Source organism: Harpia harpyja, chromosome 5, assembly GCF_026419915.1.
Source record: "Harpia harpyja isolate bHarHar1 chromosome 5, bHarHar1 primary haplotype, whole genome shotgun sequence".
NCBI classification, from domain to species: domain Eukaryota; kingdom Metazoa; phylum Chordata; class Aves; order Accipitriformes; family Accipitridae; genus Harpia; species Harpia harpyja.
Window position 1 is genome coordinate 57,730,078 of NC_068944.1, and position 14,848 is coordinate 57,744,925.

A 14,848-nucleotide genomic window follows, 5' to 3' on the forward strand; every position below is an offset into this window, starting at 1 on the left:
TGAAGAAACTCAAAGACATCAGTGTAGTGACACTCACAGTGCCTCCACACAGTACTAAGATGGCAGTAGCAAGTGTGAAGTGAGGCTAACTATGCATAGAGGGACACTGAGACTTTTGTGCCCAGTCAGTGAAGCTTTCTTGGTACTTCTGGATTCGCTCCTGTTAGATGAGCTGAGTTTGTTTGGAGAGACCTAGGGTTAGGCATCACAATACTTGGCCAAGTATTCCCCCTTTGACTTGGTCGACGGTCAGGCTCTGACTGTTGCTTTCTTTGTCAGTCAAGTATACATATTATATTGCAAGTATATATTATACTACAAGTATAACTCTCATAGAACCAGGATCATTTGCCTCCTGTCTACCCTGAACCCACAACTCCAGGTTACAATTTCTTAGCCCACCACAAGCATCCTCTAGGACCTTGGACAAGACATTTGTCCTCAGTTACCTGGAAGTAAAATAGGGTAGAAAAGCCTTTCCCTATGATACAATGATGGTACTAATACATCTATTGAAGTGCTTAGTTAACAGGATCATTTATATTCCTGACTTTGATGGACAAAATGCCAAATGCCTACCTGTGCAATTAGCTCCCCATTCTCTGCATGGACTTGAGCAACTGCTCCAAGTTCCTTACAGCAGGAAAAGGCTGCATATAACTCCTCATCATTGACCATGTATAGGTCTTTATAGGCCATAAACATCTTGAAGGAGTTGACGCCTTTGTTTTGAACAAGACTTTTCATTTCTTCCTTCACCTGAAAGACAGTCAGCAATTTTCAAAAAACAGCAATATTATATTTTTTACCTTTTAATAATTTTGTATAAAGAAATTGTAAGTATGAAAGGTGAGTCTTTACTCACCCATCAAACATATTCCGTCCAAACAGCCCAAGTGACATATTTAAAGACTGACTTGACATATTTGAAGACTGACTTACACTATTCTTCTTGTATCAAATTGATTCTCAAAGTATATAAACAAGTACAACTGCAGTGAAGATACTGGAGGCGCAAGCTAATTTCAGGAAGGGAATGCTTTTTACAAAAGATAGTGAAGCAGAATTTTATTCCAAATAAACCTCCTGATGTTGAAAACACCCAGTCTGATACTACAGTCAATGTATCCAACTTACACAGTATGGAGATTTGTGCAAAACTGATTTTCAAAATTGGATCATAATAGGCTTCAGCTTCTGGCAAATTACTGAGTGACAGAAAAGACCTTCTCTCCTAGAGAGTTTTGTCCTGACTCTCAACAACACACAGCCTTTTGAAATATTTTGTCATCAAACAAAATGGCTCTAAAACTCTAGGTGCAAGCTTGCTTTTTTTCTTGTATGCCCTCTTTGATAGGGTTCCCTGCTTCTGCTAGCATCTGTGAAGCCCAGCAAAACATTATGTCCCAAAGAAAGAAAGATGCAGAATTTAGCCCAAAGGTTTCTTGTACAGCCAGTTAGCTAGAACTATCCATGACCTAATTTTTGCTCTCCCTTCCCAGTAAAATGATGGTGACAGTAATTGACATGTGTCTGTGATGCTATTACAATTTCCATGGGATGAATTCCTTTCAAAGAGTAAAACATTATTTTTCATCTTCTCTCTAATAATCTGGTTGGATCTGCCCAAGAAGGGTGAGAGATTGGTATAAAACTCAGGGAAATTTTCTGGACTTATCCAGAGGAGGGATGGGAGCATATCTTGAGTGGGAATTATCAAACAAATAAATACCTTACATAAGGCCCTACTCTAGCACAAATATAGAGGCATGTCATTTATTTTCTTCTTCACTAATTACTATGACTAAGGGCAGGCATTGTAAAGAATGTATGTTTTTAATGAATACTTTAAATCTTGAGGAGATGATAGTTAATTAGAATGGCACGAAATATCAGACTTCTTTACCCAGGTCTTTTACAGCTACAAAACATCAGACCTTTCTATTTCTTTCAATCTTGGCCTTTAAAAACAGTTAACTTCTTAACATAAACCAGAACATTTCATTGATTTACACCTCCCTAGTTTTATTGGATTTTTCAGTACAATTCCACTGTTCTCCACTAAGGCTGTTTCAAATGCACACTCCTCAAACTTCACTGGAGAATTTATTTTATGTCTTTGCTTTGAGCTAGAAGTTGCAGTCAGTCTATTTAGTGCTTAGTGCACAGAATACCAAAGACAGAGTGTTTGCAGAGTGAAGGCTTTGGTTTATGTATTTTAAAAGTTAAAAATTAGAGGAAGTACTCATATTTTAAAAATGGAATTTACTTAATTTATCTATGTACTGATGCATGTTCTCTGAGGATCCAAAGTGGTCTTGTAAAACATGGGTCAGGTTCAGATAGATGTCAAGCACCTGAAAAGTTAATTTATTCAGTAAAGCTGTTAGGCTATCAGCAAACATTCACACAACAAAGATATTTCTCCCATATGTAATTTCCAAAAAAGGTTTTTTAGATAATCTCACATTCAAGTAATTATTGGCTCCAGTCCTGCTTCACTTTAAGGAGATATTACTGCAGTCACCCAGGAATAGAACTCTTCCTTTACAAATAAAGTTAAGTACCATATTTTTCATGTATACCCTTATTAAAAAAACAAAAACCCACCAAGACTCAACAGAAGCATAGATTATCAAGTGTTCAAGTAACAAAAAGCAAAATTTATGCAAACACCTCTTGCCCCCTCTGGCCTGCCTGGTTTTGGTCTTGTACAACTGCTTCCTAACTGCTTCCTTTTCCTTTAACTTTGTGCAGTATTATCCAAAGAGATAGGCTATCTGCAGACTTTCTTTATTTCTTCAAATACATGTACATTTAGAAGGGCGTGAACTATTTCAAATGTAGTTTTTACACACAAAGATACTATTACACTGCAAGCAAGCTATATTTAGCATGTGAGGACCAATTCAAAGCCAGTGTGGTACCAGTTCATGGAATTGAAAATCAGCTATTGTGTCTACCTTGTTGCTCCACCACGTAACTGCCACGTGCAATGCATAATCACAGCAGACTTTAGGGTCTGCCCAGCTTTTCCACGTATCAAAGGCTTCAGTAAGAGAACAGCCTTTCTGAGGAATGGCAAAGTCGATGATCATAGTGGTTCCTCCTGCTATAGCAGCCTGAAAGGAAGAAGGTTAATATTTAGCAATCAGAAAGAATGCAAATTTCCTCCCACCCTCTCTGATTCCCTGTGCAATAATTAATGTTGACGCATTGAAAAGCCAAAAGCCACTGAAGTTTCCCCGAGTAAAGTCTGAACTTGCAAAATGATTGTGGAGATTAATTTCACGTCCTTTGAGAAGGATGTTCTCAAAGAGGTATTCAGGAGAATCATGGGGAAATTCTCAGACTGAAGGAGAAGTTTTCGCACATGTACAAAATCTTATCAAAGATCTGGAGATGAGTCTGGAGCATTCATGCATCAGTGAGTTTCCTTAAGTGGGTGGAATCACCGAGAAAGAAGAGCAACAGAAGACCATAGTCAGCTTGAGAAATGCTTCCTCAGAGTTTATGTAGTTGAAAAAACAAGTCTGTGTGACAGGAAAGTATTAAGGGGCAGATACACAATGAAAAAAAACCAGATTCAGTTTGAAAATCCAGTGTGAAAATCCCCAAACTCTTGTCTAACATCAAAAGGATTTTTAAAATGTTTTAAAATTATTTGTATTACTGACAGAATATCATTTAACAAAACTGCATATGAGGTTTTTAAATAGAATGAGGTATTTACATCCTCCATATAAATATTTACAAGTAAATAAATAAACAAAAAAATCTTACTTTACGTATGTTATGGGGATCAAAAATTGCTTTTTAACCAATAATTGTCCCTCTCCTTTATGGACAATTGGATTATTACTTTTTTTTTTCCTTTGAAGGATCTTTGTTGGTCATTCCCAGAAATGAGATCCTCGACTAACAGAAATTGATCCAATATAGAAATTCCTTTGCTGTAATTGTTGCAATCTTCCAAATTAGTCAGAGAAATCCTCTCTGTTGCTCTGAACAACATAGCTTTGTACAACAGGTACAACCAATTCAGATCAACATATACACAGTTCAAATTGACGCTATATTACTCTTCCTATTTCTAGATCAATCAGTTCCTTCCTTCCTTCTCTTCACTTAGCAATCAGAAGCAAAATTGTAAATATGTTAGTATATTTTGCAAAAAAAAGAAGTTTGGAGAATGATGTAAACATTTGTGAATCTCTGATGAATTCAGGAAAACGTTTTCTCCAAGAAAAGTTGTTCAAACTGCCAAATTTTTTTTCAACAAGACAGATTGACTTTTTATTTGTTAAACTGGATTTAGAATTAAAGAATATTTATAGACTTCAAGAAAAAAAAAATGTCATGGGTTCCACAACTCCACTCAAAATGTCTTTTTTCCCCTCTCTTTGTAAAGAGGGGTATTCTGTGCCTTTGTTATTCAACTGAATGGGTCAATCTCAGCTAACCAATGTAGCATATTTTGCAATAGTTGGAACACAACTCTGTCTCCCTGATTCTCTTGCCAAAATATGTCAGATGATGACCTTCAGTAAGTAGCTCTGAACACTTTCCACACTTTGACCTATGTTAAGAAGGTCCACAATATCTAATTTTTTGACATCTGATCACTAGGCTGGATCCAGAGTCTTCTTCTAGGTACCAAAGTGACTATCTGGACATTCTGTTTCATGTACATAGTTTTTGTTTTGCAGCTTCCGTGTCCAGTGCCTCAAAAAGTTATTCAAAAACCCTCGAAACTCAAAAAACTATTACTTTTTTTTTGCAAGTTAGTACACAACTTATCTCCCCTACTTTGGGATTTCACAGTGTAGGCACCTACACCTGCGTTAGTCTGCATCTTTGGTTCTCTTTAAAGTCAATGGAGGCACTTTAAGAATGAGATCACTTACACCTTAAGAAGGCAACTTAAGAGAAAGCCACAGTCATTGCTGTTTCTTTTACATGTTTTCTCCTGTCAAACAAAATCATCTTCTGGCTTCAAGTCACATTTGTTTGATTTCTCTTGCAATGTCAAATTTCTAAATACATTGTTGATAATTAGTTTACAAAAATGGTCTTCACAAAGAACTAAAGGATTGTTGCAGAAAATGACAAAACATTAATATATATATTTGTGTACTGTAAATCATGTAAACTAAGTATTCCAGAAATCAAATTCAGCACTTCATTCAGCCAGGTGACATACTTTGTGATGTCTATAGGCAAGCAGAACAGACATTGTGGACTTGATTTTTTTCTCTCCATTTATTACAAAAAGCAGTGTGAAGACCAAAACCTGCTTGTGGAAGCCATTTCAGTAACTATAATTTTTATCAAAAAACTTTATTGTCTATGGGTAACTGAAAAATACAGCATCGTTAGGCCCATATAGTAATAGATTCCCTCATTTCTACTAGGTAGCTATGGAAGAGACTTAAGTTTGGGCAAAAAAAATCCCATGATCAAACTTATAATCCCTTTCCAGCTACCAGTTCTGGAGGTGGAAATTCAGTGCTGTAGCTTTGCTTTTACATCTTATCTTATGTTTGAGTTGGAGAGACACGTTATGTTTGAAATAACAGCCATTTTGATATGGCAGGAAAGATCTGCTGTGATGGACAAAAATAATTTTTTGTCAAAGTTTTGCAGACTAATTACAGTCTATTATAATGAGCCACTATAACGTCTGTGCTCATTGAGAAGAGTAATTCTAGTGCTTAAAACTATCCAGTGTAAAATATTTCCATTCAAGTAACAGCAGCAACACCAGCAAAACCATCTTCAGTTGGAATGAATATTGTTATTGAAAGAAATATGCCAGTAATTTAAGGATAGCATACAGGTCATTTGTAGTTCTCCCTTCAGTACTCTGGGCTCAACATTAAAAAAAAGTCAAATCCTTGTTAGAGTATGGAAATGTACAATTATGCCACTCAGACAATCTAAGTCGCACTCTCATGACATGATGGGGCAAGCAAGAAATGAAATCTCCTGTTAAAGAACAGGGTCCATCTAAGCAAGAAGGCAAGTTTTAAAGGTTCTTAATAGTTGTGTGGTTACTGCACCACACTATTTGTTAAATGGAGTTGAATTTAACTTATTTCAACTATTTCAAAGGGGCAAATTAGTATTTTGCGCATCAGAAAAAATGCACATCAGTGAAATCCATTTCTTTAGAAGGGATGCACTATTGCTTTCTGCTTTTTAGCAATCCCCAGTTCTGCTGTGAGAGGGACAGGATATAACAGGCTCTCTGAGGATGCTGGCTAATAGACAAGCCAAGCAGGGCAATGTGATCCCTTCTGTGGGCAAAGGATTTCAGCCTGCACAGCAAAGCTCTTAGAAAAGTACCTTACAAATTTTAGGGAGCTCTGTACGAGTATTTTTACTGTATGGAGATGATGCATAATACTGTTAATACTAGTAACTGATACACTGCTAATGCAGGGAGTGTACTGATATCAGCTAAAAAGCTGAAAAAACCCCGCTCCAAGTGGAAATGTAAAGGAGAAATGAGATACTTTTAGAAAGTGTATTGAACTGGACTTTCACTGAGAGACACAGTAAGGTCCAAAGTGAATGACAGAAGAAAAGCTTGCATTCCACCATGATAACAGAGGAGAAAGATCAGATTACCACATAAGAGCTCCCAAAGCACTGGGGGGTTAAACTGTTGCTTTAGTTAACCTTTGCTCAGAAAAGTATGAAGCTTGTTGCATGTACCAATGCAAGCTCTAGCCTGCATGGCAACAGCCAGGGTAAACGACTGCGCTTAACACTTGCCACCCACAGCCAGAAAAATCTCTGAAGGAACCCAAATAACATACTGATTGAATGTGGACCTCTGAGTACCCCAGCCGCTTATTATGGTGTCCCAGCCAAGGAACAGCAACAATTGCCTGTGTTTGATTCACGTTCTAGTCTCTCTTTTGGAAGTAATACTGAATAACCACCAGACATCCCTTTCTGCACATCCCAGATGCACGCACAGACACGCATATGTGCACCCACCTTGGTTCCTGTATAAAAGTCATCTTTTGACCTGCTACCCATAAAAGGGAACTGCATATGTGTATGAGTATCGATGCCCCCAGGGATCACCAGCTTGTTGGTCGCATCCAGCACAATGAGTCCAGTTGGTGGCTCAGGGTTTAGGTTCGGTCCCACTTGCCGCACCACTCCATCTTCCACGTACACGTCAGCCACCACAGAGCGGTCATCGTTCACGACTTTTCCCCCCTTGATCAAAAGTCTCTGCTGAGCCAGGTTTTGGTGTGCCATGGGAGCCTAGAAGACGAGAGTGAGGCCTCCGCTCAGAAAGTTGCTGTGGCCTGAGAGTATTTCACCGCCCACCCTTCTCCCGGAGCAGCAGCTATCTCCAAATAGCCCTAAACACACACCAGACAGTGCTCTTTAAACAGACACCAGAGGAATTGCCCGCTCTGCCCTTGGCAGCTCCACCTACCACCTCCAGTGGCTGGCCGGCGCACAGGCTGGTGGTGGCAGAGCGATGGCTTCGGGCCCTTTCTGCTCCAGACTCTGCCTGGAGAAAGCGGGGCCAGGCTTTCAGGAGGGTCCGGCCGGGATCTCACAGCACTCGCTCCAGCCTGCCCTGCACACCCTGGGGTTTGAAACATGCTGGGCTGTTTTGAAAACGTGGCCATTCGTCGTCGTCTGGTGAGGCCCAAAGGCGACCCAATCTCCTTGCAACGGGGACACCAAGGGTGACCTGAGCTCCCCGCAGCACTGCCTGGGGAGCCTGCGAGTCCTGCCTGGGCAGAGGGGCCGGGAGAGCGCAGGGCTGCGGTGCTCCAAGCATGGCACCCATCTCAGCCGAGCCGCCGCAGGCCACTATGGTGGGGGTCCGCGCTGCTGCCAGGGGACTGAGCCACCGCCGGAGGACACCAGCCATCAAGGAACTGCTCCCAAGCTGTTTCTCAGAAGATGATTTGGGACACCCAACCCTCAGGACCCCAAAACCACCACCCTCCCCAGTGCCACTACTTGGATGATACACCGGCCTGAGGGGGGGAAGCCCCCCGGCACTTGGGGAGGCTGCCGAGGCCCCTCCTCACCCTGCCCGCAGGACGCTCAAGCGCCGGGGCCGCGTGGCCGCTGTCGAAGGACCAAGTGAAAATCATCTTCCTGTAGCTGCTGCCTTGCGCCATCTGCACCGCCGCCCCCGCCCGGCGTGCCCAGGCCGGCGGCCCCCTCTCCCCCCCGCCCCGCACTGTTGCCCGCAGAACCCCCGGCCGCCCCGGCCTGCGCAGGCAGCAACCGCCGCCCCCCGCCGCCAGCGCCGGGCTCTGCCCGCGCCCTCGCGCCGCCCCTTCCCCGGGGCCGGGGCCGGGGCGGCGGAGACGGAGGCAGCCAGATCCCGGCGAAGGGGGCAGTCGGGGAGCCTGCGGTGGGTGTCACGCAGGGCCGGCGTGCCCCGGCTGGGAGAGGCGCCTTGCAGGATATAGACCCGGAAAAAGAGGCGGGAAAGTGAAATTCGGACGGCTAGAAAATGAGCCAAAAGCTGGCAGCGGCAGCAGAGGAGGGACCTGCTCTACGCCGTCCCAGAGGCACACGCTTCTATGGACGTTTCCCCGCTTCTCCCCTCCAATAACCCGGGGTTTGCACACTCGGCAGCGACGCTGCTCGCGCGTGTTCCTGAATCTGCCGAGCACCAGCATCTTCGTCCCCTCAAGCTCTTCCAGTTCAGCGACGAGGGCTTCAGAAGACAGAATGCTGTCTCTGAGGGCCGTGAGAGGGTGCACACGTACGCTACCGAGAAGACACTTAGAGAAATGACACTAGATTTGGAAAATGCTCACCTTCTCATCAGCGTGTCACCTTTGTGCCTTCTCTCCCAGCGGGTAGGAAGGAGAGCAGTACCAGAAGTTTGCCTTTGTATCTCCTCATCCCAAAGTGTCTCGTCTTAGGCCTCACCTTTGTGCAGTGGGACAGAGACCCACTGGCATCCAGCGCACCACACAGCAACAGAAAAGGTCAAAACTCATTTGGAAAAGCAGAGCAGAGAATGAGAACAACAAAGTGAAATGCCCCAAGGCCCACAGGGCAGCCCTGTGGTGTCAAACGGGCAGGAAAGGGCAACATGCACCTACCGCATCTGCTGCATTTAAAGCCAGTAAAAAGGCAAGCGTCAAGGTACTGTGATGGGAATTCAGGCAGGCACTGTGGCTCACCAATTACAATGGTATTGATGAGCCAGGAACAGTTGAGTTTCAGCAACATGATTATTCAGATGAAGAGCTGGGGAATAAAGACACAGGAGGGAAGTCAAACTATGATGCTCTAAGACAGGAATTGTGAACATTAGAGAGTAAGGACAGAAGAGGTCCAGGTGGGCACTGAAATGGGGTAACGGGGCTATACTTAAGAGTCGCTGCTGCTGCTGAGGCAGTGAACCCATTTCTCACACCATGCAGATGGGCACCCAAATAGCTGGACTGCAGGGGATGTGAGATGAGTGTGTCTTGGGTGCAAAAGTTTTACTTCATATGAATGAAATGGCTTTTGTTAAGTGAGGAGAGGGCATGGCAAAGACAGAAGTTCATTTGATCATGCACAGTCACGGGGGGGTGCAGCAGTCAAGTTCATATGCCTGCCCCAATGGGCATTTAATGATTTCACATGGAACAGCATCAACAAATCATTCAGTATTTATTGGCAAAGAAGCTTCTCCCTGAATCTCCCAGCTCGGTGCCGAAACTGGCAACGTAAAATAGTCACTTTCATACTATTTCTCCCTGGCCAACAAATATTTAGTTATTTCCACAAAATGAGTTTCTACACAACAGACCTAGATAATCACTTCCAAGTATGCTCTTGGGCTAGTGGCAGTGGTAAACTGTTCCTGCTCAAATCCTTCCCCCAAATTGGGCAGAGGGAGATTTGGAGGCAGGCCTGCCACATCACAGCAGACTACAGTAAGCACCAGGGTATTCAGTTCCCTTTTTTTAATGTGTTGCACAGGAAAGAGCTGACATGACTTTGACACCTAAATGCACGAAGAATAGCATGGCTCAAAATCCTATTTACCTCTGTTTCTGAACAGCATCGGGCTTGAGCTCCGTTTCCCCTCCTCTCATTTCCTCCTGGCTCATTTAGACTTCGTGGATCCTACTTTTAAGTGCCTAAACCTTGCTACCTGTAACTTCATACCCATCTCAAAGCTGCAGGTCCCACAAACTGGCAAGGTAATTGAGTGTCAGGTCTTATAATACTGTGCCTAGGAAAACTGAATTTACCCCACAGGTGGTTTTGAACACATTAAATAGGTTATTGGTAGTTAATAACATTCTGTCTAAGCAGTCCTTTTATTTAGTCCATTTGGACCAACAAGATAATCTCACATCAGCTGCATTTATGCACATTTGGTAAATATTCAATATTTCAAAGCTCAGCTGTCCCTGGAAAAAATGGCCTGAAATACCACCTGTGGGACAGAAATAATCCTTATAATACTGTGAGAAGACAACTGGCCCCAAATTCTTAGTGATCACTGAAAATGTGTTGCTGCTGCAACAAGGCTTCTGGCTCCTAATTGGCTTTGTAACCTTCACTTATGCACGAATAATTTTACTCTTTTTATCCTTCTCTTCACACTGTTTTAAACAAATCTTTGCTCTGTCATCAGTGGCTGACTGACCTGTTGTACTGGTTTGGGCTGGATAGAGTTAATTTTCTTCACAGTAGCTAGTATGGGGCTGTGTTTTGGATTTGTGCTGAAAACAGTGTTGATAACACAGGGATGTTTTAGTTACTGCTGAGCAGTGCTCACACAGAGCCAAGGCCTTTTCTGCTCCTCACCCCACCCCACCAGGAAGTAGGCTGGGGGGGCACAAGGAGTTGGGAGGGGACACAGCTGGGACAGCTGACCCCAACTGACCAAAGGGATATTCCAGACCATATGACGTCATGCTTAGCATATAAAGCTGGGGAAAGAAGGAGGAAGGGGGGATGTTTAGAGTGATGGCGTTGGTCTTCCTAAGTAAGTCTTACACGTGATGGAGTCCTGCTTTCCTGGAGATGGCTGAACACCTGCCTGCCCATGGGAAGTGGTGAAAGAATTCCTTGTTTTGCTTTGCTTGCATGCACAGCTTTTGCTTTACCTATTAAACTGTCTTTATCTCAGCCCATGAGTTTTCTCACTTTTATTCTTCGATCCTCTCCCCCATCTTGCTGCAGGGGAGAGTAAGTGAGCGGCTCTGGGGGGCTGAGCTGCCGGTTGGGGTTAAACCACAACAACTGTGCAGAGAAGTTTCCTGTTAAACATTTACTCATTCTAAAATATTGCATAATAGTTCAATGATTTGAGAGACATTGCAGAAAAGTCATCAGTTGCAACCCTGAAATTGAATCTTATGGTAATGCTTTTGTGGTCTGCAGCAAAGCAAATAATCCTGGAAATCTAAACATTGGAATGTAGTGTTTAGTGTAGCTATCACAGAAGTATGATCAAAGAGATTTCTCAGTAACCTAATGATTAACTTAACTGATTTAATTTTAAGGTGAAGAACCCTGAAGAAAACCCAATCCACATCTGTTATTTACCAAAAGAAAATAATTCAGCAAATTAAGGAATAGTTTTTTAAGAAATGGACAACTGAAGTTTGGAACATTCAGAAGACCTCGAGGACATCTTCTAAAAGTCATTATAATGAAGACACAATCAAAGTCTTCTGAGACACACACACTCACCCACCTCCCCGGGAACATTTAACTGCTACCTCCCAGCATAAAATGTTATTAATTTCTGTCTTCTGCCTTAATTATCCCATTTTACTCTTATCCTCTCTTTGCTTCCATTTTCACATCCTTCCTACCATATCCTATTTCTGAAAAGCACTTCTATCATCACTCAGCCTTCAGCATTTTCTTAACCCAAAGATTCTTACTGGCAAATTATTAAGCTTCAAATAAAAGTTGGTGAAGCAGAGATGTATCTCAAATTCAGGAGATGAAGACAAACAGGCTTTGGGACAAACAATAAAGATGTTTTGTGAAGGAAACTAGAGACTGATGATGAGCAGTGGGGAGAAAGCTCAGCTAGTGAAGATGCATTATTAATCATATTTTCCATTTTTGACAACTTTACGCCAAGGAAGAAAGACTGGATCATGAACCAGATTTTCAACGCAAGAAAATTAACAGGAAGGGTACCACTGACTTTAAGTAATGGTGGATAAAGCACTTGGTTTTGGAGAATCGGTGTAAAGATGTGTCAGTTTGAGGTGAACTCTGGATTTGCAGAAGGGAACAAATAGTTATCTTTTCCCCTATTCAGAAAGTCAGAAGGACTTTGAATACTCAGTAGGTATTTCTCTGCAATTCCTATAAAGAAACCATAATGCCTGTTCACCTGGGATTTACATTCACACCCCTCTTTTCTGCAGTGAGAATTTAATACTCATTCAATAAATCTACATGTAATTGCACCTGGAAAGTCTTTGTAATTGTGAGAACAGTCAGGTGCCCCTTGTCAAAACTTAACTAGTTTTCTGAACAATCTGATGCTGACTACTTTCATGAGATGCATTTGCAGACACAAACAAGTGGTGATATTTTAAAATCTTATCTCTAAAGGCTTCTTCAGTTGTAAATGCTTTCCAAAACTAGCAAGTACACCTTATTGGTTTCCTATAATAAAACAAGGCTCAAAAAATATTATGAAAGTAGTTGAATCCTGTAGTTCCACATCATCTCTACAATTGTAAATATGCTCTCCTTAGTACTAAGTACTTAGTACTCCCTAAGTACTGGGCCACATCCAAGCTCCTAGTGGCAGTCTTTCCCCAAATACATTGGAAATGATGCTGCAGCCCATTAGCACTCAGCCTTGGGCCCCAAATCTGTGACATGAAGGCACACAGCTAAAGCTGTTGCATGTGCTGAAGACCATCCTACTTTTTAAAGAAACAATAGGTAGTGACTGTTCTTTCACATTTTCATCAGGCTAAGTGCCTCTTGCTCCTTGAACTTGCTCAACACAAACGATGGATCACATACAGTACAACCAAGGAAGAGAAAAGAAAGACCAGGAACCCAGCAGAGGAGCATCTAAGAAACCCTAATACTATGCTCTTTTCACTATTCATTTCCCATAGTGGCTTAATAAGGGTCCAGTAAAATGGCCACCTTCTAAAAATCTGTGACACCATAAAGGCAGTTCAACTCAGGCATTGAAGTTCTAGGTCTCAGGAGGTTCTGGGCAAAAAAGACTCATCAGATCTGTCAGTTGCTTCCTGGTGGATAATTTCAGCCAAAACAAGCCAGTTCATAGGTGGGATTTTTCTAAACTCCAAGAAACATAACCACAAAAGCACAGAGATTAGTTTCCTTTGGAAACTGTTACTTTTACTAATGCATTATCTAGAAAAAACCTGCAAATTATATTATTTTGGCCAATTCTCAAACTCAATCTCTCTCTTTTGAAGGAGCGTGAAGTCAGAATTGCAACTGTTGCCCAACATACCAGCCAAGACAAAGCAAAGCTGAACACCTCTGTTCCTTGCCACACCACTGCAGAAATGTTTATGACCTTCCTCAATATCCTGTATATTGCTCCTGCCTTTGTTCTCATCTGGTGCGCCAGAACTGCTTCCTCTAACTGTGGCTGTCAAAGGTCCTTCTTAACTGACCATAGGAAAGATGACAGGTTTAAAAGACTAAATTTTACCAATTGTTCTTGCTCAATTTTCTACACCTGGAGAAGCAGCTAGAAATTATGTCTGCACTTCTGTTGGCATACCTTTAGATACATGACTATTTGGCTGCAAAGGTATGAATGCAATTCTACTAATTATTCTGCCTTACCTCTGTAACACCACAAGTCAACAATGCTGTGACAAAATCTGAGATTTCTGCTCTAGATTTAGGTATCTGCCCCTGCTAGGTAATATCTACAACATATCCTTATTTCAGGCATCTTTTCCTTAGTCCTTAAAACAAGCTTATTCCTTTGTCCTTTACATTTTGCACAAGAAACCATTATTATTTGTTAGGAAGTGCACCCTGAACCAGAACTCCTCCTTTCCTTCTCTTACACATTCCTGATTTGACACATCCTACCCATTTTGACTTATCTTGGGGGGGCCTCCTACAATTGCTTATCTCCCCCCACCCCCCCCCCCCAAAACCACTTTGCAAAATGTAATAATTATATTCCTTTAGAGTTTCTAGTCCATTTTATTACAACTCTCCCATCATTCAAATTCAAAATACAGTGACTCATCTTTTCACCTTAATTTTTTTGCCTCCTGTGTTCCATCCCTTTCCTTCCTCACAAGCAGCATAGGGGGTGACTGTCATGTGGAATAATCTTTCTTATTGAAAGCAAGTGAAGTATTTCAGATTGTATCTTTGCTTTGGTACTGTGGTAACGTGATGCAACTTAGTCACAAGGAGGAACTAATGCTGAAAGCTAAACTTCTGCTAGATTTCAGTGTGTGTGTGTAAATATTAAAAGTGTTAATTTGTGCCTGGATATTCACAGAGATTAGCTACATTTTGTTAATGCTGGCTTTCCCCAAATGCCTGTTCTCAAAGTGCAATTAGGAATCACTAACCTAGATTGCTTATAGAGCTACTTCTTTCCTCCATCAGTGATGGAGGAAGTCTTGTCTACCCAAATTGTTAGATAATACTTCAATTTAGCAAATACTACATTCTCTTCCCCCAAGTTACTATTCACCAGAGAGACCACAGTGTGGTACTGGATCTGAATGGAAGCCTCAACTGGACAAATACATTGACATGAAAGGAATGTTGTGCTATAACACTTCTCTCTATCAAGTACAATAATTATGGACTTTAATTTACTTTGATGAAGGAAAGCTAAATA

The 14,848-nt window shown here is 42.0% G+C and overlaps 1 protein-coding gene across 1 annotated transcript in view; it reads right to left on the minus strand.

Annotated features, from left to right (window-relative positions):
* Positions 1–7,389, minus strand: part of DPYS (dihydropyrimidinase) — a 32,416-nt gene extending 25,027 nt beyond the window's left edge. The window contains exons 1-3 of the mRNA XM_052788346.1: positions 7,009–7,389; positions 2,964–3,122; positions 580–759 (exon numbers count right to left, since the gene is read on the minus strand). Coding sequence (XP_052644306.1) covers positions 580–759; positions 2,964–3,122; positions 7,009–7,278 — 609 coding nt within the window. The 5' untranslated portion in view covers positions 7,279–7,389. The remainder of the gene's footprint in view (positions 1–579; positions 760–2,963; positions 3,123–7,008) is intronic.
* Positions 7,390–14,848: the final 7,459 nt, after the last annotated feature.